The sequence below is a fragment of the Dermacentor variabilis genome, chromosome 2, assembly GCF_050947875.1.
Source record: "Dermacentor variabilis isolate Ectoservices chromosome 2, ASM5094787v1, whole genome shotgun sequence".
Taxonomy (NCBI): domain Eukaryota; kingdom Metazoa; phylum Arthropoda; class Arachnida; order Ixodida; family Ixodidae; genus Dermacentor; species Dermacentor variabilis.
Genome location: NC_134569.1, coordinates 272,133,780 through 272,156,455, shown reverse-complemented (window position 1 = coordinate 272,156,455; position 22,676 = coordinate 272,133,780). Strand labels below are relative to the sequence as shown.

Sequence of the window (22,676 nt, the reverse complement as noted above, 5' to 3'; positions counted from 1 at the left end):
AAAAAGAAGGAAGCTGAAAAAGTAATAGTTTGTGCGTGTGGACGCAAAACTTGAAGGTTGTGGTTGGTGCAGTGAAAAATGTACGATGCTGGCATGATGTAAGGTGCACATTTGAGTGATGGGTGATAGAAGTGTGGTACAGTAATAGAGTGGCTATGCGACAGCAAACTGAGAGAGGTGACAAGGCAGGTTTAGATTTCAGAGCTGAAACACTGGCATCATACGAATAAGAAGAATAGATTAACCTTGTAGCGGGATTTCGGACTGCTTCTAGATCATTTATGAGGTTAACCTGATGCGGGTTCATATGGCGGATGCATATTCTAGTTTATGTCGAACGAGGAACTTGTAAGCAAGCAATTTCACATGATGTGGGGCGAGGCGAAGACGACATTTAAGAAATCCCAGTGTTTTGATAGCTGGTGATATCATGTTAGTGACATGTGTATTCCATGTTAGAGCATTAGATAATGTGATGCCTAAGTATTTGAAAGACGTTACGAATTCTACAGACTCATTAACAATTTTGTATTGAAAGGCATGAATCTTGTGTCGACGGGTAATAGAAAGAAGCTTGCATTTGCTAGTGTCAAGGAACATGAGCCACTTTTCACACGATCGCTGGATGTGGTTAAGATCCTGTTGGAGGGCTTCTTGATCAGTAGTGTTAGCTGCTCAGCAGTAGATAACGCAGTCTTCAGCAAACATTCGAATTTGGCAAGATATATGCAGCAGAAGGTCGTCGATATATATAGGAAACAAAAGAAGGGCGAGAACGGAGCCGTGTGGGATGCTTGATGTTGCAGGAAGAGGATTAGAGTACTGGTTATTTATGACGACTGATTGAGAGCGATTTGTTAAGAATGCTTTGATACACTTTAGTACATTAGGATGTAGGTTTAATAGAGAGAGTTGTATTAACCGTTGTTGTAGAACTTTATCAAATACTGTAGCATAATCCAGAAAGATAGCATCAACCTGTAGGTTAGTGTCCAGGTCAGCATGTAAATAATTAAGGAACATGACTAGTTGTGTTCCGCATGAATATCCCTTGCGGAACCTGTGCTGGAATGGTTGGAAGAAATTGTTAGCGTCTAATAAATCCATAATGTGAGAGTATAGGACACGTTCCACGATTTTGCAAGGGACGCTAGTTAGAGGTATGGGATGGTAGTTTAAAAGGGTGATGGTTTGGGCTAGTTGGTTTTAGACTGTGTGGCACAGCGCAAAATAGGACGGGGGACACAGGAAGAAGCAAGGACAAGCGCTTACTGCCAACTGAAAATGTATTGCCTGATACAAGGTGTTATATAGAAAACACAACAGAGGGAAAATGACATAAAAATATGTAAAAAACAAATAATAAAGATGAAAAACATTATGAAGATGCCATCACCGCTCATTGTTCATGCTGCCATTGTCTGAGAATGCCATCTCCCTTCGTGATAAGGCCAGGGATGGCTTATGTATGCACAGGCCTACTTCATGTGCCGTACCAGCCAACTCGACGATGATGCGTGTTCAATCATCCCTGTGTGTGAAGATTACTTTTGTTTTTCCAAACAGAGAGGTACATCAGCATGCACTGCAATGCAGGGCTATAAAACCTTTCTTTCCATTCTTAACATTATTCGCATATTCGTGCAGACGATCATGCAGACACCCGCCTGTCTGACCTACTTAGCATGCGCCGCATTTCAAGGGGATTCTCTACACAACCCCCCCCCCCTGCACAGAATCCATGTAATGGTTGCAGTGCCTGGCTTCACACTATGCTTTTTGTTTCTTGATAGGGGTGCTTTCTCTTGGTACCAAACAAAGCTTGTATGGGGCAGAAAACACTACATCTACACCAACCCACTTACCGATTTTTTTTAACTTGATGGGTGATTTGATGCTTGTATGGAATAACTGCGACCTTACGATCCTTTTCTGGGCTACTCTAGACCATGGCTTCGCCATTAGCTTTTTTTCTTTTTCTGCGGATTGCCTCAGCTACTGAGACAAGTAATCCATCAGGATAGCCCGAGGCTTTCAGGCATGTAACTTGTGCTTGAAAATTACTATTTAGTCTGTGGTGGCAGGACCGGCCTAAAGCATTAGAGAAGCAGGCCTGAACAATAGCCCTCTTTACTAGTTTGCTGTATGCTGATGAGAAAGGCAGGAGCAGTTTGTGCGCACTGGGTTCATATGTCCAGCAAACATGATCATTAGAAAAAATGAGCTAGAGGTCGAGGAAACGGAGGGAATCAACTTGTGACATTTCATGTGTTAAGACCAGGGCGGATAGACATTCTTCAAATATACCGACTAGTTATGATGAGGCGGAAAACAACTCTGAGACACCACACTGTAAAGCTATGAAAAAGTCGTCCACGTATCTGAAGATTCGCAGAACCTTAGTTCCTTCTAATAGTTGCTGTAAGGCTCTGTCTGATTTTGCCAAAAGCAGGTCACTCAACAATGGTGCAATACAAGACCCAATCGACACTACTTTCTTCTGAAGATAGATTTCATCATTGCATTCCATGTATGTGTATTCAAGGTAAAACTACACCAGATTAAGGAAATTTCCTGTGCTTAACCCTGCTCAGTTTTGAAAGTCAATGTCGCCTAAATCTTCAATGCATTTGCTGATGCATTCCAACAGCCTATTGGGAAAGAGTGAGTAATAAAGGTCCTTAATGTCCATTGAGAATGCGACAAGCTTAGGACATTCATTAAACTTAAGGAAATCAATCACCTCTTGGAAGGTATTAATCAAAAACAGGTCTTCTGCAGATAATGACTTCAGATTTTGTTGCGGGAACAACCCCAATTCTTCAAGGTCAAGGCAGCTTCAACTTGTCTACCTTCCACGGCATCAGGGTTAGCAAGATCCTAAGATCTGAGTGGCACAGACAGGGCAGGCTACACCCCTCTGTTTGGGAAAGAATGCCCCTGTAGCTCTGTAAACACCTGCGTACCCCTCTGTTTGGGAAAGAAATATAATCTTCACACACAGGGATGATTGAATGCGCATCATCGTTGAATCGGCTAGCATGGTACGGGAAGTATGCCTGTGCATAAGTAAGCCATCCCTGGCCTTATCATGAAGGGAAGGGAGATGGCATTCTTAGACAATAGCAGTGTGAAGAGTAAGCGGTGATGGCATCTTTATAATGTTGTTCATCTTTATTTTTTAATCTTTATTGTTTGTTTTTTACATATATATATCTTTATGTCGTTCTCCCTCTGTTTTTTCTATATAACACCTTGTATCAGGCAATAAATTTTTAGTTGGCAGTAAGCGCTTGTCCTCGTTTCTTCCTGTGTCCCCTGTACTGCTTCGCGTTGTACCACACAGTCTAAAAAGGTAGTTTAGAGGAGACTTTTTATCACTTGATTTGTAAAGTTGAACGATCTTCCCAGTTTGCCAGTCATTTAGAATGAGGAATTCTATGCTGTTCATTATTTGGAAATCCTATTGACGTAATATGTTTAATTAAAGCCTTATAAATTATGTGCTCGAAAGTCTTACAACACTGTGGGTTGAAAAATATAGGTCTATAATTACATACATCTGCTTTAGTACCTTCTTTAAGAACTAGTGCTACATACGCTAGCTTCCAGTAATCAGGTAGCTCGCCATTACTGAGAGCCTTGTTCTAGGAGGTATACCATCCGGTCTTGTGGCTTTACATTCGTTGATGTTATAAAGAAGTTTAATTATGTCTTCCATGGAAATAACCACAGGCTTGATTGCTGCTTATTTCTCTGACGATGGTTGAAACGAGCACGGAACCCTCAGAATAAATACTGATTTGAAGAAATCTTTAAACATGGCAGCTTTTTCTTTGTTGTCATTAATTAACCTACCATTTTGTTTTAAATCTGGAGGGCTAGAACACTCGTACTGCACCTGGTAAATAGCTTCTGAGACTTCTTTTTATTATTTTTGAAGTTAGAGGCTAATGTTTGAAAATAGCGGTCTTTACACTCCACCAGTTTAGTTTTGTACAGAGCCGTCAGATTTCATCATTTGTGCAGAGACGATGTTTTTCTTTTTATATGTTTCTGAATACGCTGTTCTGCGTCGGCAGATCAGTGCCCTTTAGTTTTGCTTTTTTACCTTGAACACTAGGGACGTAACTTTGGGCAAGTGCGAATATACGGTTCTTAAAGATAAACCGTAGTTCTCTAATATTTAGAGAATTAGCTAAACACTCAAACGGTGATCGTCCAACTGTTTTGAAAGTTCTGTGTAGTTTGCTTTGTGGTAAAGGTAAATTGTAGGAGACTCACTAATTTTGGGGGGCGGGGAAGCAATAGTCAATTTAGCAACAACATCGTGGTGACTTACACCAGCAAAAACATTTGCATTTAACACAAAATCTAACATATTGCAGAACAACTAGTCAAGAAGATTAACGCCCTTTGTTTGTTGAAAAACATACTGATAAAAACCAAGAGAATCCAATAATGTTTTCAACTGACCATAGGCTACAATATTGGAATTTCTTTTCACTTTGTGAATTTACCAAGTATTCCGAGCGTCCACATAGGCGCTTGTCCAGGGCGGAGCTATGCAGTGCTGCTCGTTTGTGCCATGTGTCATGAATCGTCGTACGCATGAAGTCGGACTTCGACGTGTCACACGACGCATTGCACGCAATGTCACACCACATATCTTGCACCTAATTCATGTTCACGAAAAGTGCGGCCTTTGCGCGCAAGGAGAAATAGGCATTTGCCTATGATTCCGTGTGGCGACACTTTCATGTACTTGACTTGAATAGAAGCGTTAAAAATTAATTACCCAACCCTCGTTCATTCTTTATAATGCCTTATTTCATATGAGGCTCTTAACTGCCTGCCGCAGTGTCGTTAGTTACGTAACTAGACAGTGCGCTTCTATTTGGCGAACATAAGTCATAGGGAATGGGTAATGTGTAAGTAAGTGTGGATTAATTACTGCCATTTCAATGAATTGCCTATACGCGAGTCCAGCTCGATGCTTGCCCCATAGCAGCCATGCCGAGAAGCAGCCAATCTAAGTTCATCCACAGGTTAACAGCATGCGCTGCAGTGTTGCCTCATAGTTCTCAAGTTGTTGTGATGCCGCCGCTTAGAATCCCAAAAAAGAAAGAAAGAAGGATCAGAAAAGACTTTAGCTGTGTGCCATTATGATTATGTGTGTTACCATGGTGCAAAGACAGCTATTCATAATTTCTTTGTTTCCCCTAGACAACACACTGATGTCCCTTGGATGTCCTTGGGATTTCCTGCTTAGGAGGTGTAGGATGTCCCAGGGATCACCCATACCAATTCCCAAATCCTCCCAAATGAGACAAAAAGTGACATCCACGGGATGTGCATTAAATATCTCCGGGACATTCTGGGATCATGTTTGGATGTCCGCAGGATGTCCATTAAATGTCTTCTCCAGGACATTCTAGGACCATATTTGGATGTTACATATTCCACTGGTGCTAGAAATTACCAGTGCGTCTTTAAAAGGCACATACCGATAAATACAAAGAATTGTCTTTTTAAAATTTGTACATTTCTCGAACATTTACCTTTATTGCCTTCAACATACTCACCCCAACATGTAATTCACTTGTTTTTCTGCTTTTTCCACAAGACGGCAGGCTTATGGCCTTCTATGGTTGTTTCCTTCTTTGTTTGTATATTTACAAAATCTTGAAAGCACCGGAAACAATGCTGTGGGGGCAGAAGCACACACATCCAGCTGCATAACACTGACTGTGTAGAAGTTCCCATCGTAAAATGGGACAACAATAGATCTTGCCCTCCGTGTCCAAGCCTGAAACAAGATATTGAAGATGCTATCAGGATGAGGAACAGGTAAAGGAGCAAATGACAAAATTACCTAAAGCCATCATCCTGTAACAGTTCTAGAAAGGAATTGAACAATAAAAAAAGCGGTGGGACAAGTGCAGTGCATCTCGGAGTTTTCTGAAAATGGCTAACGTTTAGAAATGTTTAGACAGGAAATTGATGAGCAGAACGAGAACAAGGGGAAAGCAGGAGCCAACGATTAGACAAGTAGACTGTCTCCCGCTGAGCCCCCCTCTCGATCGGCTATACGGTGATGCCGGCCTCTGCAACCGTGCACTTCTCCCGGTCCGCGCGGACAGCGATCAAGGCAAGTCCCTTGAAGGAGAAAAGTCTACTTGTTGAAACGTTGGCTCCTGCTTTCACCTTGTTCTCGTTTTGCTCACCGTCTTGAATTGTCATCTCCCGCCTTCCCCGTGTTTTCCCTTAGACAGGGAAATGTATTTTTAAACCATTCTTAGTATTTTTGGATTTTTGTTGTAAGTATATGACACTAATTTTACATTGAACAATGCATTATAGGTTAGACAATAGTTCATGACAATTAAACTTTGGAAGCAAATGCAATTTTTATTGCACACTTCCCATATATAAGGTGAATACATAAACATAATTAAGACACATTCTCCTCACAAGAACTAACAATACAAAGTCTAAAATATATATATATTTTTTGCTCTGTCGTTTCGTGTGCCTAACAGAAATTTTGATTTCCTGGAATATAATTTCTTTACTGGTGCGCACAGTCTGCTTAGCTCATCTAGTAGTTGCAGAATTCAAAGTTGTATTTACTTGCTAAGGTATATTGCTGTGCACTTTTCGAACATTGTACAAAAGTGTTCCCGCTTGCACCAATGATGCAGTTATTAATTCTGCTCTCTTAACTCTTAATTCCTCACTACTAGAAGAAAATCAAGCAGGCAGTGCAGGCTGTGTGCACCAGTAAAGAAATTTAAGTATCAGGAACTAAAAATTTCAGTTAGGCACAGGAAACAACACAGCGAAAAAATGATGGCACTGAATCTGGCAAACGGTAAAATAAAAAAAAAAAGAAAATGAAACACTGGCGAAAACAATATGTTCATGCAGGCAATGCAGAAAATCTGCAACAAGAAAACTGACTTTCAACATGATCATATTCGACAGTGAAAATAAAGAAAATTATGTTAGTTGCGCAGCAAGCTGCCCAGCAGCATGGCAGAACCACATCACAGCAGCCCCCTGGACATCCCGTAGGGTGGCATCTGGGTGTCTGATGTAATTAGTACATGTGCCCCCCTGCATGCATAAGCAAAATTATCCTTCTTATAAGTTTTACACGTCGCACAAAACTTGGCCATATCATACTCTACTAAAAAGGCAAAAAGTAAATACAAGCACTAAACTCAGAAAAGTGTGAATAATAGGGGTATAAGCCATGAGCTGTTACACCATCCTGCATTATATATATTTTGCTACAGAAAATCCATCTCATCATCATCATCATTGTCAGCCTGTTTTGTGTCCACTGCAGGATGAAGGCCTCTCCCTGCGATCTCCAATTACCCCTATCTTGTGCCAACTGATTCCAACTAGCGTCTGCGAATTTCCTAATTTCATCGCTCCACCTAGTCTTTTGTCTTCCTCGATTGCGTTTTCCTTCTGTTGGTACCCATTCTGTAACCCTAATGGTCCAACGGTTATCTAACCAATGCATTACATGACCTGCCCAGCTCCATTTTTTCCTCTTGATGTCAATTAGAATATCGTCTATACCCGTTTGCTCTCTGATCCAGATGGCTCTCTTTCTGTCTCCTAATGTTATGTGTAGGAATCTTCATTCCATCATTCTTTGCACTGTCCTTAACTTGTTCTCAAGCCTCTTTGTCAGTCTCCAAGTCTCTGCCCCATATGTCAGCACTGATAAAATGCACTGATTGTACACCTTCCTTTTCAATGATAATGGTAAGCTTCCAGTCAGGAGCTGGCAATGCCTGCCATATGCGATCCAACCTTTTTTTATTCTGTGAATTTCCCTCTCATGATCAGGGTTCCCTGTGATTAATTGACCTAGGCAAACGCACTCCTTCACAGACTCTAGAGGCCGACTGGCGATCCTGAACTCTTGTTCCTTTGCCCCGCTATTTATCATTCTTTTTCATCTGCATAATAATCTTCAACCCCACTCTTACACTCTCTCTGTTAAGGTCCTCAATCATTTGTTGTAACTCCATCATTTGTTGTAAAATCCATCTAGCCAGGCAATAAGGGCGTCATTCTACCAAAGCAGCCAAGGTACAGTAAGTATACTGCTTGACACTAGATTTAAAAAGAATTAAGTGATATCAAGCTTGCTATAGCTAACTTGCCATAGATTAGTTTGCACAGATGCAGCTTGGATAAGTTTTTTCCCCTTCATACCAAACCAGCTAAAGCTGACTATCACATTCCAGCTCAGGATCGACTGTAGTACGGGTGTCATTTTTTGTTTGGTTGAGTCCCCTCCTTGAAAAGCCATGCGCTTCTTCGGGTAAAAAGAAACAAGAAAAAAGAAGAGCTATCAGGATAAATTGGGATCCAGTTAGCATTAGAAGTTTTGCAACATAAATGATGTCTTGCTAATAGAGAAATTCTAACTGGCTTCTAGTTTGACTCATATTCTTTAAAATGGTCCTAAGCAGTTAACGTGAAATTCTACAGCATGTCATGAATCAGACCTCAGTATCAATTTCGGTCTTGTAACTACAGCACACAGCACACTGTTTGGTAGCTCACACAAGGGAGAATACGAGTGAAGAACCTTTAAAAGATTTGTGACGACGTTGTGAGGTACACTTGATTCTATGCTCCATCGTCTTGGGTCTTTCAGTGATGGAGTGCCCAGTTCTTTCAACAATATGCTTGTGCTAAAATCCGTTACGGTGTCCTGCTGTATAAGACTTCTGTGGCACCTGTGAAGCACATTGCCGGGTTCCATGGGATTGCCGTGATCGCTATGAATGCTGTCACCAGTCTGGTTCACATCGCAAAATTCCTACGTACCGCCACCAATGCTGCCACTCGCAACGTGACCGAGCAAAAGGTTCAGAGGTGGTTTGGGAACTTCCACTGGCCGAAAGGAGGTGGAACCGACACCAGGAAAATTCCCTGCTTTACTATGTTCGCCAGCAGCTTCCAATATTGCGCGCACGTCGGCCTGCATGGTGTGGCCTGCACGGTGTGGTAGGCAGTCGCTTTCGACATGGAAGCTGTGTTGACGCGACTCTAGTGCACTGCTTGTTTTCCTTGTTGTTCAAGTTCTCAATAGCAAGGAAATTGATGTGTGCGTGATGTTTATGCGGGTGACATTGCAAGTATGGCGCCGGACGGCATTTCAAAAGCCGCAGACTAACGCTACAAACGTGGAGGCATGTAAAATGCGACGATAACTTACTTTCATATTCACTTTCCATGGCGCGCTTTCTGCCAAGCGTAAGCTCTCAAGAAGGTGAAAAACAAGGCCATTACACGTACGTCCTTAGGCCAGAATGATCAAAAACAGAAAACGACAACACTTACCTTCGATTGAAACGCAGACTGGCTCCACGAGCCCGACTTTGAAAACACTATTTGAGAGAGCGTAAGAAACCACGAAACCATGGAGGTAACGGAGTCCACGGAAGAAGATGCGAAACCATGGAACAAAGAAGCCATAGGCTCCGTACAGCCGAGTTAGCGGCTACTCTGGTGCCACCTGCCGCAGTGATGCGACAGTTCTGGAAAGGTGACTCTGCGTCTCAGCCGGCTCGACGCGTATTCACGCACACTGCATTTCGTGTCGGCCATGGTTGTGGCCGTTTTGCTTTGATGATTAGCCCTCCCCCCTCCTTTTTTCTTTTTTTTGGCTACGTCTTGCAACAGTGCAGTGGCATGCGCTTCATGGACAAGCCTCAAAATTATGGAGGTACAAAAAAGAACAAGTGGAACCGGAGATACTGTTGCGTTAGACTCACAGCCACGAAGGCCAGCCTGGGATAAATTGGTAGATGTTTCCTGGCAGACCTTAGCAACTAGAACGGTGAAAGAAATGGATCGCAGATGTGAGGAGAGCAAAGTAAGTCAGCTTCTGTTATCTTATTTCGGAGAAGGGTTTGTTTTGTTAATCGTGCTGCACGTGCGCATTTTGCAGCTTGTGCGACGCCAGCGGTCATGGCCGGGTCAGCTGCTCAACACGTAAGAGACTTTTGTCATGACTGTGCTGATTTGTCAACTGCTTAGTGTAGCGTTACCATTTGGCTTAATCAAGACACCACTGGCGTGTGTGGTGAGCAATATCTTATGCCGAGAAAGCTTATTTTATGCTGACGAGCGCTGATTAAGAGACGATACTCGTTTCAGCTGCTGGTGCCAGAGCCGCAGTTTCACATAATGCGATTTTTCTTGCGACTTTGCATTTGCAAAATAGCCTTTCAGAAAGCAAAGTGCATAGCAAGCAAACAAATTCGCAAGTGAAATCAGACCTTCCGATATCCTGGTTAATAAATCTGATTTTTCAGCTGGGGATAGCTCTGAATGGGCCTCAAGTGCCAGGATATATGCTGTAATAATTTCATCAATGGAGAAAAAAGCACAATCGAAAGTCATCCTGACAGCAACCAGACACTTTTTTGGACGTTTACAAAGTGCAGCAAGCTCACGAAAATAATTTGACGAATAAAAAGGCCTGATAACTAAGGGCTCATTTGTCTCACTAGCGGCGCGAAGCGACTTGTTGCGCCGATTATGTCGGCAAGTAGGTCCCGCTTCTCTGTTCAGCAGGGAGCCATGACGGACGGCTTACAACTGCTTCAGAACCACAAAAGCTTTCGTTTGGCATTCTGCCAGACAATGAAGCACAGAAAACGTCACACAGTCACTTTCAGTCAAGATCGCGCCCGACCGGATCAAATTTCTCCATTCGATCCAGCACTGCTACGCAGTTCAACAGTTGGAATCAAACTAGTTTAGCTCACTTGGTGACAACAACAGCCTACGATCACAATCATGAAGCTCGAACTCGATGCGCGGATCGCAATCGACGGAATGCATGTAGAGCAAAATCGTGACCGTGCAGACATACCCGGCCCGGATTGAGCTGTATGCGATGTAAAGTAACTATGTGACATGGGCATCAAATGATAGGCCGTGGCTTACAGCGCTTTGGAGTGAAATGAGGCATGCAACGCCAACACCGAGGTGCCGATTAAAAAATCGGTCAACCTATCAGAAGCACAACGTTTTCAGGGTGCCAGTTTAGTGACTTCAATGTTATGGTCACAGTAGGCTTTGCTCACGTGCAGGATGACCTCATACAGTTGTTCTCCCTGCTGGGAATGGCACTTTGCATGAGCGTTCAGCCCGGCCACTTCTTTCGCGGAGAGAGCATGTGAAGTAGCGCACAGCTTGTCTCCGCTGGTTAACACAGCAGCATGAAAGTACTCTCCTATTCCTTTATTATGCCTACACCCACAAAAAGTATTTGCGACGTCACTGAGGACCACGCTTGTACCTTCATGTACACAAAAAAGGCGAATAACGGATATACATGCGGCTTGCGGCGGCATGTGCGTGAAGTTTAAATTTCGCGGTCTTCCCACCTTCCCAGTGTCACGCCGCTCACCACAGGTGGTGCTGAGCGACACGGCACCACTCAATGAAACTGAACAAGTGAAGCTGTGCAGGACTGGACAAATTTTGAAGTGAGGTAAAATTGATTATGAAGAACGACTGAGGAATATGTAAGAAATTAAATGGGCTGGGAGAGCGCTCAGGTACAGGAAAAACATTGATTCACAGTGGAGGAGAACTGGGTAGCTTACCAGTGAGTATGCAACTAGTATGGTGAGCAACATGGCAACAAAGAACGTCAAGCAGAAAGTCAGAGGCTGAGATAATCTCATGGGTGGCAGCAATGGAAAAGAAACCTGCTATGAGTAACTATTTAAGAGGAAAAAACGAAATCAGGAAAGAAACAATTTATGATAACTCAAAGGGAAGCTCATTACTTTTCAAAGCGAGATCGGGATGCCTTTGAACACCCACCTATAAAGCAAGATATGAGACGGAAGTGGAAGCATGTGCTTGCTGCGATAAAGATACATAGGGAAACGATGGAGCATGTTTTGTTAGAATGCGAAGATATCTGCCCAGCGGTCGATCTAGGAATCACTGGCCTCCTTGAAGCACTTGGGTTCAGTGAGAGCAGGGGGAAAGTGAACATGTCCGCAATAGAGATTAGTAAGAGGCGATTCGTGGAAGAAAAGTAGGGAAACGGCAAACAACAGAGGCGTACAAAAACAAAGTTCACAATAGGGGTTCAAAAACCTCGGTTATGGGAATTCATCATGGGTTCTTTTTTAAGGTAGGTAGGACATTAGGCAATAAAATAACAAGAGCTTAGCGGCGCAACCCCATTCCAAAGCTCACAGTATCCATCCGCTGCTGCTCAGTGGCGCCGCCTGTTCACTGGATGGAGCCTATAGCCGCCTTGCCGTACATAATGAGCATATAATAAAATCAAAATTAAAAAGAAGCTATTAAGTATTTTTAATAATGACAATAAAGCTTTTCTTTTATTGTTTTTTCTGCCTGTTTAGAAGATACGTTCGATAAACTGAAACCGAAAGTGCTCGCCGCTTCTCCGAGGACTTGCCATGTTGAAAGCATGCATGCAAGTCTGTCACACGAACGGTTTCAATCCCCAATAATGTTTATCTACGCTAAACTTTTTCATTCGCCATCGGAGCGTATAAGTACGTTGAACCAGCTTAGCGTGCAAGATTGAGGTATAAATAAATGTGGGAATAAAGGACCAGTGTAGCCTATCACACGAGATTGTTGAACATATTGCGCTTGCTAATTAATTAACTGCCAAAGAGTAGGAAAATTCATATGCAAAATTACAGCAAATAAGTGGCACTTTATGTTTTCGCCTCCGTAGTGCATGTAATTTGTGCAGGGTTGCGCAAGTTTAATTTGAGCATGAGGGCACATGCGTATACTGGGATGGCACATGAAATGTTCGTTTTAAACAATGGTCGCTTGAAATGTGCGTCATTTCACAATGAAAGCTTAAATAAGCATACATATTCATGTGGCTATATATATTGCATGCATGTGTGCTTTCGTATACTATTCTGGGAAGTTCATTGGAAATCCCTCCGCTGAAGTGCATGGGGCATCCATATGAGTTTCTTCTTGCACTTGGGACTTTAGTACTTGCTTGGAATGTCCTTTCGACATTTGGTGTTGTCTGGGCCTAAAGTAGCAGACGCGCGATGGAGAGCAACATGGATAGGAACTTGCACATTTTGAAAAAGCTCACTGAAAAGGTGATTGACACTGTGGTGGTTTGTTCGAAACACTTCACTTGGGACAACTTCGCGGCAAGTAGACTTTCTTTTTATATATTACAAATATGTTGCTGGCATTTCAAATTGTGTAGTGCACTTTAATTCTTTTGGCAGGCGTTTTAATGAACTAGTAATTTATGTGTAAGCTTCATTTGATTTTGTTTAGTTTTCAGCCATAGCATTAGTGTTACTAACGCCTTAAGCAGTAGGAATATTCTCCATAATGTACTTTTGTCTGCAGGTACCGGTAGCAGGAGTGATAACTATAGCTGGGAAAGTGACATAAATCGAGACACATGTGGCGACATATCGTTTTGATAGCATGCATTAATTTGCAGTGTAAGCAGAAGGAGCTTTTCTCTCATTCAGTGTGGTGAGTCTTTAATGTGCTGCTTGCAGGAAATTTACAAGCAACTGCAAACAGTGCTCATTCTAAATTTGGAGCATCCGGCCTGGCTGCAGCGCAGCTAGTTTGCTTTCCGACACTGTGCACACACACACAAATTGCATTACAACTGCTTCGATTTATTTCTGTAGAGGGTGCAAAAGACATGCCCCGCTTGATGGTGGCGCCCTCCAAATATATATGTGGCACTGCGAAAATAAAGTTGGCGTTCTTCGAGTTACAGTAACAATCCGGTGCAGTCGCGGCTTGCTGGCGAGCTCAGAGTAGCTCAACTTCTCATGGGTCACACACTTCGAACCCACATTCCGGTTTCCACAGCAAATTTTGCTCCAGACTGCCACAAGTTGCAAACTACAAGAACATGGACACTGTGCAAAGGCATCGTCAGGCACAAAATTTCTATAGATGCCATGCTGCTCATGATCATTGCACCCTCAAAGAATGTGAAGAAGTATGTGTTCAAGTTACGAGGACAAGGGCTACTGTGCTTAGTCCAGCCCGGACGCCGCGCTCGCACGTCATGCAGGCGCCCTTGGGAGTTCTGGTGAACAATCACCAATCACAGTCTAGCACCACAGACTGCAGTCGTCGCATGACTGTGACGACAGTGGCGGCCCACCAGCTACACGTGTGTTTTCAGGGTCTCCGCAGGGACAGTGCACCTGCTTCAAACAATTAGTCAAAGCACCCCGCAGACTGGACTTGTGAGATGTTCAGTATATATGTGCGGTTTCTGTTTTCTTTCTATTGCGAGGCTGTTGGTGTGTGCTTGTTTAGTTTGTTTTCTTACGCAAACCACTATGGTGGGCTTTTCTTTGCTACAAACTCATCCTCCTGAAAAGCGGGGATATAGATGGTGCAAAAGACATGCTCCAGATCACTTGATGGCGGCGCACCCCAAATGTATCTTAAGGCAGCATGCCAGCATTGGAACAAGCATGGCCTGATTCTGGCAGAAATTGGTACCAGCCCTGGACCAACGTGGTCTATGGGCAAAGTGAAACCCAATCCAATGATGGTATAAAGTTAGAGTATAGAGTATGGGCTAATATTGGGCCATTGCAGCAGCCATTGCCTTGCTAGCGTGGGGCCATCCTTGGGCCATATTGTCACGTAGTAGTGACGAAGAAAGCAGCAGAACTGCGAATGACGAAACTAGCATTTTATTGAGCGAACATGTGCCCTCAAAAACAGGCTATACTCGAAGAACGGAGATAGCGGCGAACGCAGTCGGCGATCGGCGAAAATCTGAACTGCCGTTCAAGCGCGTGAGTTTTTATACATGAGTCATCTAAATTTCCAGAGTAATATCGCTGGTGCCCGCTTGTCTTCCAGAAAGCTACACACAATTCACGTCGTACATGCAGTCAGATTACACAAGCTTCGGTGAGAACAGAATCATCAATAACATTTGAGAAACTTCCAATACAGGCGGCTGCATCCCGCGCTGAGCGATAACATTTGTTAGACAGTGAAAACCGATCACCCGTAAAAGATAAGTCCAGGTTTCACTGTCCCCCCTCTCAAGAAGCATCGTCCCGATACTACAAACGTAACAGGATAGCAAAACACAAAAGGACACTTATTAAACAAAAAGTAACAAAACAAAAAAACAGTCCAAAGTAACAATAAAAAAAAAGAAAGTCCAAAGTTCAGGTATTCAAAGTCCCAAAGTTCGTTAGCGGTGGTAGAACGGCTTAAGTCGCACAACATGGACTGTTTATTTATGAATTTGATTTATTTATTATACCTCAAAGGTCCTCAAACGGGACATTACATGAGGGGTGAGCACATATTGAAAAAAACGGCATGTCAGGTTAGGTAATGGGACTTGAAAGATGGCCTTCGATGGCAGCTTTGAAACGAGAAAGGTCAGTGATGAGGGCGATGTCAGAAGGAAGGGTATTCCATTCACGGGCTGTGTATAGAAAAAAAGAATGTTGATACGTAGTGGAATAGGCGCGTGGTAGATCCACGGCATTAGGATGCATGTGGCGGGAAAAGCGATGGGCCGGAATGATGATTTGGTTACCTGTGAGCTGTAAATAAGAGAACCTAAAGAAATAAAAGAAGGCGAGCACTTTTGTGGCGGGAGGTAAGTGAGGGAAGGCATAACCTTGGGGGGGGGGGGGATTTTAAGGCTGAAACACTTGTATTATAGGAGTAGTCAGAAAGAATGAATCTGGCAGCTCGGTTCTCAACCGATTCAATGGTGTTAATCATATTAACCGGACCACTGTCATAAATAGCACAAGAATATTGTAGCTTAGTGCAGATTAAGGTTTTATATGCAAGTAGTATTATTGAAGGACATTCTGAGGACAACTTGCAGTGTGGATAACCTAGTATAATCAGTTTCAGGAATTAGTTAACTAATTGATATTGTTACAGGAAGGAAGAAGCGTGCGTCTATTCACAGATGACTTTTAATGGCTGAGCCAGCAAGCATAGAGTAGCGATAACATTAAACTCTTCTTCGTCGTCTCCAAGGCCACCATCAGCGTCCTCTTCTTCCCGCATTACTGACTGTGACATCACCCCCATCGGAAAAAGCACCTTATTGGTGCGGCTCATTGGTCTGAGAAAGGTAAGGTTTAAGACGGCTTACATGGATGATTTCAGAGAGAGAGGTGAAGGCGTCATGGCATCCAGCGGAGACACTTCATATGTGATAGGGGTCACCTGGCGAAGGGTGCGGTAAGGGCCATAGTATTGTGAGAGGAGTTTCTCCGAAAGACCAACACGCCGAGTTGGATACCAAACTAGCACAAGAGCAGCTGGTTCGTAGTCCACGTCGTGATGGTGCTGGTCGTAACAGCACTTCTGGCGTGTCTGTGAAGCAGAAAGACGAATGCGGGCAATCTGGCGTGCTTCGGTTGCTGTGGCTATAACATCCCGAATGTGCTCAGTGGGCGAGTCGAGTGTGGTCAAAAGTAGAGTCTCGAAAACCAAAGTGGGCTCACGGCCGAAGAGGAGATAGAAGGGTGAATAGCCAGCTGTGTCGTGGCACGAGGAATTTTAGGCGAACGTGACAAATGGTAGAGCAATGTCCTAGTCGCGATGATCGGAGGAAACATACATTGCTAGCATTTCAGTTAATGTGCGGTTCAGGCGTTCGGTAAGACCGTTAGTTTGAGGATGGTAAGCGGTAGTAAGTTTGTGTTTAGTAGCACAGGATCGAAGTAGTTTATCTATGACTTTGGCAAGAAAGTATCTTCCACGATCGGTGAGAAGTTGATGAGGTGCACCGTGGTCTAAGATAACGTCGTGAAACAAGAAATCGAGACGTCTGTAGCGCAGCTGGTCGGTAGGGCTCTAGTAATGGCATAGCGAGTTGTATAGTCCGTAGCAACGGCAATCCACCAATTTCCGTCATTTGATATAGGGAATGGTCCGAGAAGATCAACGCCAACGCGAAAAAAAAGGGTCGGTCGGTATATCCAAAGGCTGCAGCAGACCGGCAGGAGGCACAGCTGGTCTTTCCCGGCATTGACACGACTCACACGCGGCAGCATAGCGCCGGACGGAGCAGTTGAGACGGGGCCAGAAAAACCATTGCCAAATTCGGTCATAGGTCCACGTGATGCCAAGGTGTCCAACGGCGGGAACGTCGTGCAGTTGCTGCAGTACAATCTGTCGAAGATGAGACGGTATGACGGTTAGGAGCTCGGGCTCGTCAGGGTGCATGTTGCGGCTATACAGGATGCCATTTTGTAGCACGAACATGTGAAGCGATGGGTCAGACGGATTAGAGAGCAGGCGTTCGATAATGGGCCGTAACGATTCATCGCATCGTTGTTCAGCACCAATGTCTTGCAAGGCAGAGAGCGAAAGAATGCAGATCGGTGCGACATCCACTAAACCGTCCGATACATTGAGGGGATGACGAGACAGGCAGTAGGCGTCCTGATGTAGATGACCTGACTTGTAGACCACAGTGTATGTGTATTCCTTGTGGGGATGCGCAACACTCGCGCGTCCCCTGATATGTTTTTCCCGCATAGCTTGCTTTTTCTGCATTCCGGCTTCGCCGCGTGGCCTGCGTGATGCCCGCGGCAGCGGTCTGGTTTGGCGCAGTACAAGAGATGGCGCGAGTGTTGCGCTGCTAACGCCGCCTCCGGCAGGGTTACTTGGGAGCGAAAAGGAGAAAGCTATCTCTCTTTCCCGGCGGATCGGCGAACAGCGCGGACGTCCCGCGCGCGCACCGATCCATGCTTCTGCGAGACTGTCTCGCTCGAACGACCAGGCCTTGGGATCCAGCATGGGGCAAACATATTCGCTCGTTATCCAGTCGCTGTGAGTCGGACTTCTAAATTTGTCGCGCGCCCACCGGCATGTTTTGTGGATAGCAACTCGGCTAGCAGATGCAATGGAGCAAGTGCAATGGAGCAAGCAATAGCAGGTGCAAAGGTGCAATGAATGCCCTTGTGATTGTTTGCACTACTGTGCTGTCGTTCCTTTGTCCCAAGAGTGGGTGTGAGAACACCACATCCTGCAGCTGTAGGGCCCAGCGACTGAGGCGTCCGGTGGGATCCTTGAGGGAGCAAAGTCAAGAAAGGGTGTGGTGATCGGTTGTAAATGTAGATGGTCGACTATATATGTAGGGTCGAAACTTGCCTATTGCCCAAATGAGGGTGAGACCCTCACGCTCAGTAATCGAGTAATTGCGCTCGGCGGAAGAGAGGAGGCCGCTAGCGTAGGCTATAATGCGGTTGTGCCCACATTGGCATTGAGCTAAAACTGCGCCGATGCCGTAGCCACTGGCGTCAGTGCGGATTTCTGTCAGAGCGGAGGCGTCAAAAGGTGTGAGAACAGGAGGTGTGGTGATCAGCGTGATGAGCTGCGAAAAAGCAGATGCTTGTTCAGAGCCCCAACAGAAAGGAACGTCTGTCTTCGGGAGGTCAGTCAGGGGACAGGTAACATGGACGAAATTTCCCACAAACCTGCGGAAGTAAGGGCAAAGGCCAATAAAGCTGGGAACATCTTTCGCACAAGTTGGTACGGGGAAATTCTGCACAGCATGAACTTTAGCGGGGTCGGGGTGAATGCTTGACGAATCGAAGAGATGTCCGAGCATGGTTATTTGGCGGTGGCCGAAGTGGCACTTGAACGAGTTGAGCTGCAAGCCAGCAGTGCGAAAAACAAAAAGAACAGATGAAAATCTTTCAAGATGAGTTGCAAAAGTGAAAGAGAATACGATGACGTCATCCAAGTAGCACAAATAGATGGACTATTTCAAACCACGCAAGAGCATGTCCATCATCCGTTCAAAGGTAGCCGGGGCATTGCACAAGCCAAAGGGCATTACCCGGAACTGATATAGGACGTGTGGTGTGACAAATGCGGTCTTTTCACAGTCCATTTCATCCACGGTAATTTGCCATTATCCAGAGCAAAGGTCTATAGATGAAAAATAAATGGCACCGTGGAGACAATCCAGAGCATCGTCAATGCAGGGAAGTGGATATACATCTTTCCTAGTGATCGTGTTTAGATGACGATAGTCAACGCAGAATCACCAACTGTTATCCTTCTTTTAGACGAGAACAACAGGGGAAGCCCACGGGCTGGAAGAGTGTTCAATAATCCCTTTGGCAAGCATCTTGCCAACCTCGCCCTGGATAACTTGTCGCTCAGAGGGCGACACCCGGTATGGCCGTCGGCGAACAGGTGCTGCATTGCAGGTATTTATACGATGCTTCACAACTCAGGTTTGACACAAAGGGTTATCATTCAGGTAAAAAATGTCGGAGTAGGACTCGAGGAGGCCACGGAGCTCAGCGGCTTGTTGGGTTGAGAGGTCCGATGCAATCATCTTTGTAAAGTGGTCGGTCGGGGCAAATGCAGAAGGCGCAGAATGGGCATTGGTCGAAGACGGCGAAACAGATAGAATGGAAATTTGGCACTCGTGCGACGGTGACAATGTGGCAAGAGACATGCCTCGAGGAAATACTTATGGGCACTGTGCGAAATATAGGATGGAAAGACATGTCTTATTGTTCGCAACAGAAACGATGGTGTGTGGGAAGGAAACATTGTGAGAAAGCAGGACTGAAATCGCAGGAGCAAGGGCAGGTGGGAAGGCTAAAACAGGGATGCAGGTTGCTGCTAGAGATGGCAGGTGAATAAAATCCACGGAACGAAGCTGAGTTGGAGTTTGAGCAGGAAGGTCAACGGGAACAGGTAGGGGTAGGTCAAGTTGTACAACACCGGCTGAACAGTCAATCAGAGCAGAATGGGCAGCCAAAAAGTCGAGTCTAAGGATCACATTGTGAGGGTAACGTAGGAGCACACTAAACAAAATGGACGTGTGGCAACCGGCGACACCGACACAAGCAGTACACATTCCATGCACAGCCGAAGTTCCACCATCAGCGAACTGGAGCAGTCGAGTCGGAGCAGGAGTACGTACTTTCTTCAAGCGCGTTCGAAGCTCCGCACTCATAATGGAAATTCGGGCTCCAGTGTAGATGAGTGCTGTAATGGGCAAACCATCCACGTCCATGTCCAGAAGGTTCCGATCAATAGGCAGGGTCAGCAGAGGAATTTCAGGCCGGGGTTCTAGAGCACCATCACCTCCAGGAGCTGCCCCAGCTAGTCTCCAGTCGGAGAGTGGCGACGGTAAGCTGGGGATGGAGAGCGACACAGCTGGGGCGAATGGGAGCGGCGAGTATGTGGTGATGGCGAGCGGCTAGTCGTGGTGGCTCGAGCGTTGTCAGGTGCGTCTTCAACCTCAGTGGAGAGTGATGGCGGGCGAGGATTCAGTGGGGAGTGGCCGTAGGCGGGAAAGCTTGGTCGAGAGTGGGCTGGCCAGGAACTTCGAGTGGCGAGAGATGTGGCCCACACGTCCACATTAAAAGCAGATGGCTCTATCGTCATGTGTGCGCCACTCGGCCGGGTTGCGGTAGCTCGGATATGGACCGTATTGGCTCCGGTGAACAGGGGCAGGGGCAGAGAGGGCAGGATGACCGTCGGTGGCAACGACGGGGCCGTGGTTGAACTCTCTCCTTCGGATGACATGGCGGCCAGGTTACGTCCGCTGCCGAGCTCTGTCTTGTGCAAGTGATTACCCAGCACCTCCACCAATGATGTTATGGGAAGGAAGAAGCGTGCGTCTGTCTATTCACAGATGACTTTTAATGGATGAGCCAGCAAGCGTAGAGCAGGGTTAACACTAAACTCTTCTTCGTCGTCTCCAAGGCCACCATCAGCGTCCTCTTCCCACATTACCGACTGTGACAATATGATGGGTCCAAGGTAAATCACTAGATATATGCACACCTAGGTATTTAAATGTTTCACACTGTGTTAAAGTGCAGTTGTTTGGGAGTAGGACGTTACTACATAATTATGACGTCGATGAAAGCACATGTGAGAACACTTACTGATACTGAGGAACATGCACCATTTGCTGCACCATGCCTGGATTTGGAGGAGATCTTCGTAAAGAATGAAGCAATCTAAAGCATTTGTTATATGTCGGTATAAAATGAAATCATCCGCGAAAAGGTGTATGTTGGATGATAAGTTAAGTGGCAGGTCATTAATATATATCAGAAAGAGGAGAGGCCCAAGGAACAGAGCCTTCGGGCACACCAGGTGGTACAGGAGATGGGATTGAGGAGATTGAGTTAGCAGAAACAAACTGAAGGCGCTCGGTTAAAAATTCATGGACCCAATTAAAGATGTCTGGGTGAAGATTAAGGTGCGATAGTTTATGCAGAAGAAGAATATGTGACACTTTATCGAAGGCTTTTTCGAAGTTCATAAAGATAGCGTCAATGGGGATGTTGCGATCGAGATGAGAATGCAAATCGTGTAGGAACAGAGCAAGTTGTGTGTTGCAAGAATGAGCTTTGCAAAATCCATGCCGATTAAGATGAAAGAAATTGACAGATGACAGGAAAGTGGCAGTGTGGGAATGTATAACGCGCTCCATCAGTTTCGAGCAAACACTGGTGAGGGAAATTGGACGCTAGTTACTAGGCTTTGTACGGTCGCCTTTTTTAAAGATGGTGCTAATTATTTTACCAATTTTCCAGTCAATGGGGACTGATCCCGTTGTGAGAGACTGTTGAAATATTAGCATTAGAGAAAGACTGCTAATGTGCTTAGTGCTTTTAAAACCTTGCCGTTAGTGCCATCAATACCACACGAGGACAAATTTTTTAAGGAATCTATGATTTTAATAATTCCGTTCACATTAAAAGTAATTTTTTCCATAAAGGGATAAGTCGAAGGTGGTAATATGGGAAGAATTTCAGGGTAGTCACTAGTAAAAGCAGAACAGAATGCAGTGTTTAATGCTTCAGCGACCTCGGTTTCAGGGACTGGGGAGCCAGAATTGTCACATAGAAAAACAGTATTGGACCACTGAGGATTAATACATTGCCAGAAACGTTCTGGGTTATTGGGCAACATAGAGGGCAACGTGATTGAAAAAAAAAACATGTTTGGCCTCTGCGACCTGCGTGTCACATTGTTTGACCGCAAGGTAATATTTCTCTCACTTAAGTTCGGATTGAGAAGAGTTTGCAGAATGGAAGAGACATTTTTTCTTGTTCAGTCATTTTAGTGCGTTGTTAAACCATGGGAATTGTTTCCATTCATTAATTGTTATGGTAGGAATGTACACTTTAACCAGATGCAAGAATTCAGATTTAACTAGTAACCAATTAGACTAAAGTGAACGAAGATAGAAGTCACCTGTGAATATATCATAAAAGGTTGTTAAATATCGGATTATGCTGTCATAATTGCCTTTGTCGTAAAGCATGAGTGGTTTTTTTTAGTTTTTGTTTGATTGGATATATAGCATGAAAAAGAAGCATGCAGTATCTTATGGTCGCTGAGGCCGTTCAGGTACAAGATAGGGGAAAGGTTATCAGGGTGTGAAGTTAGTACCAAATCCAAGATATTAGATGAATAGTCTGTAGTGCGAGTGGGATGACTGACAATTTGGGTTAATCCAAATGTGAGACACGTGTTCGCGAACTCGCCAGCCATGTTATTTTTCGATACTGAGGAAAATAGATTACACTAATTGATTAATTGGAAATTAAAACCGCTTAATAGTAGCC

General features: G+C 44.7%; 1 protein-coding gene across 7 annotated transcripts in view; it reads left to right on the top strand.

The window, feature by feature from the left end:
• Positions 1–22,676, top strand: part of LOC142573306 (COMM domain-containing protein 8-like) — a 144,909-nt gene that overhangs the window by 98,027 nt on the left and 24,206 nt on the right. For 3 of the 7 annotated variants that reach the window (XM_075682981.1, XM_075682974.1, XM_075682977.1), the window contains one exon: positions 9,989–10,032. The exons of 2 other annotated variants lie outside the window; for them this stretch is intronic. In XM_075682981.1, coding sequence (XP_075539096.1) covers positions 9,989–10,032 — 44 coding nt within the window. Of the gene's footprint in view, positions 1–9,988; positions 10,033–10,355; positions 10,419–22,676 lie in introns of those variants that run through there. 2 more of the 7 variants (XM_075682976.1, XM_075682978.1) reach the window with 2 other exon arrangements.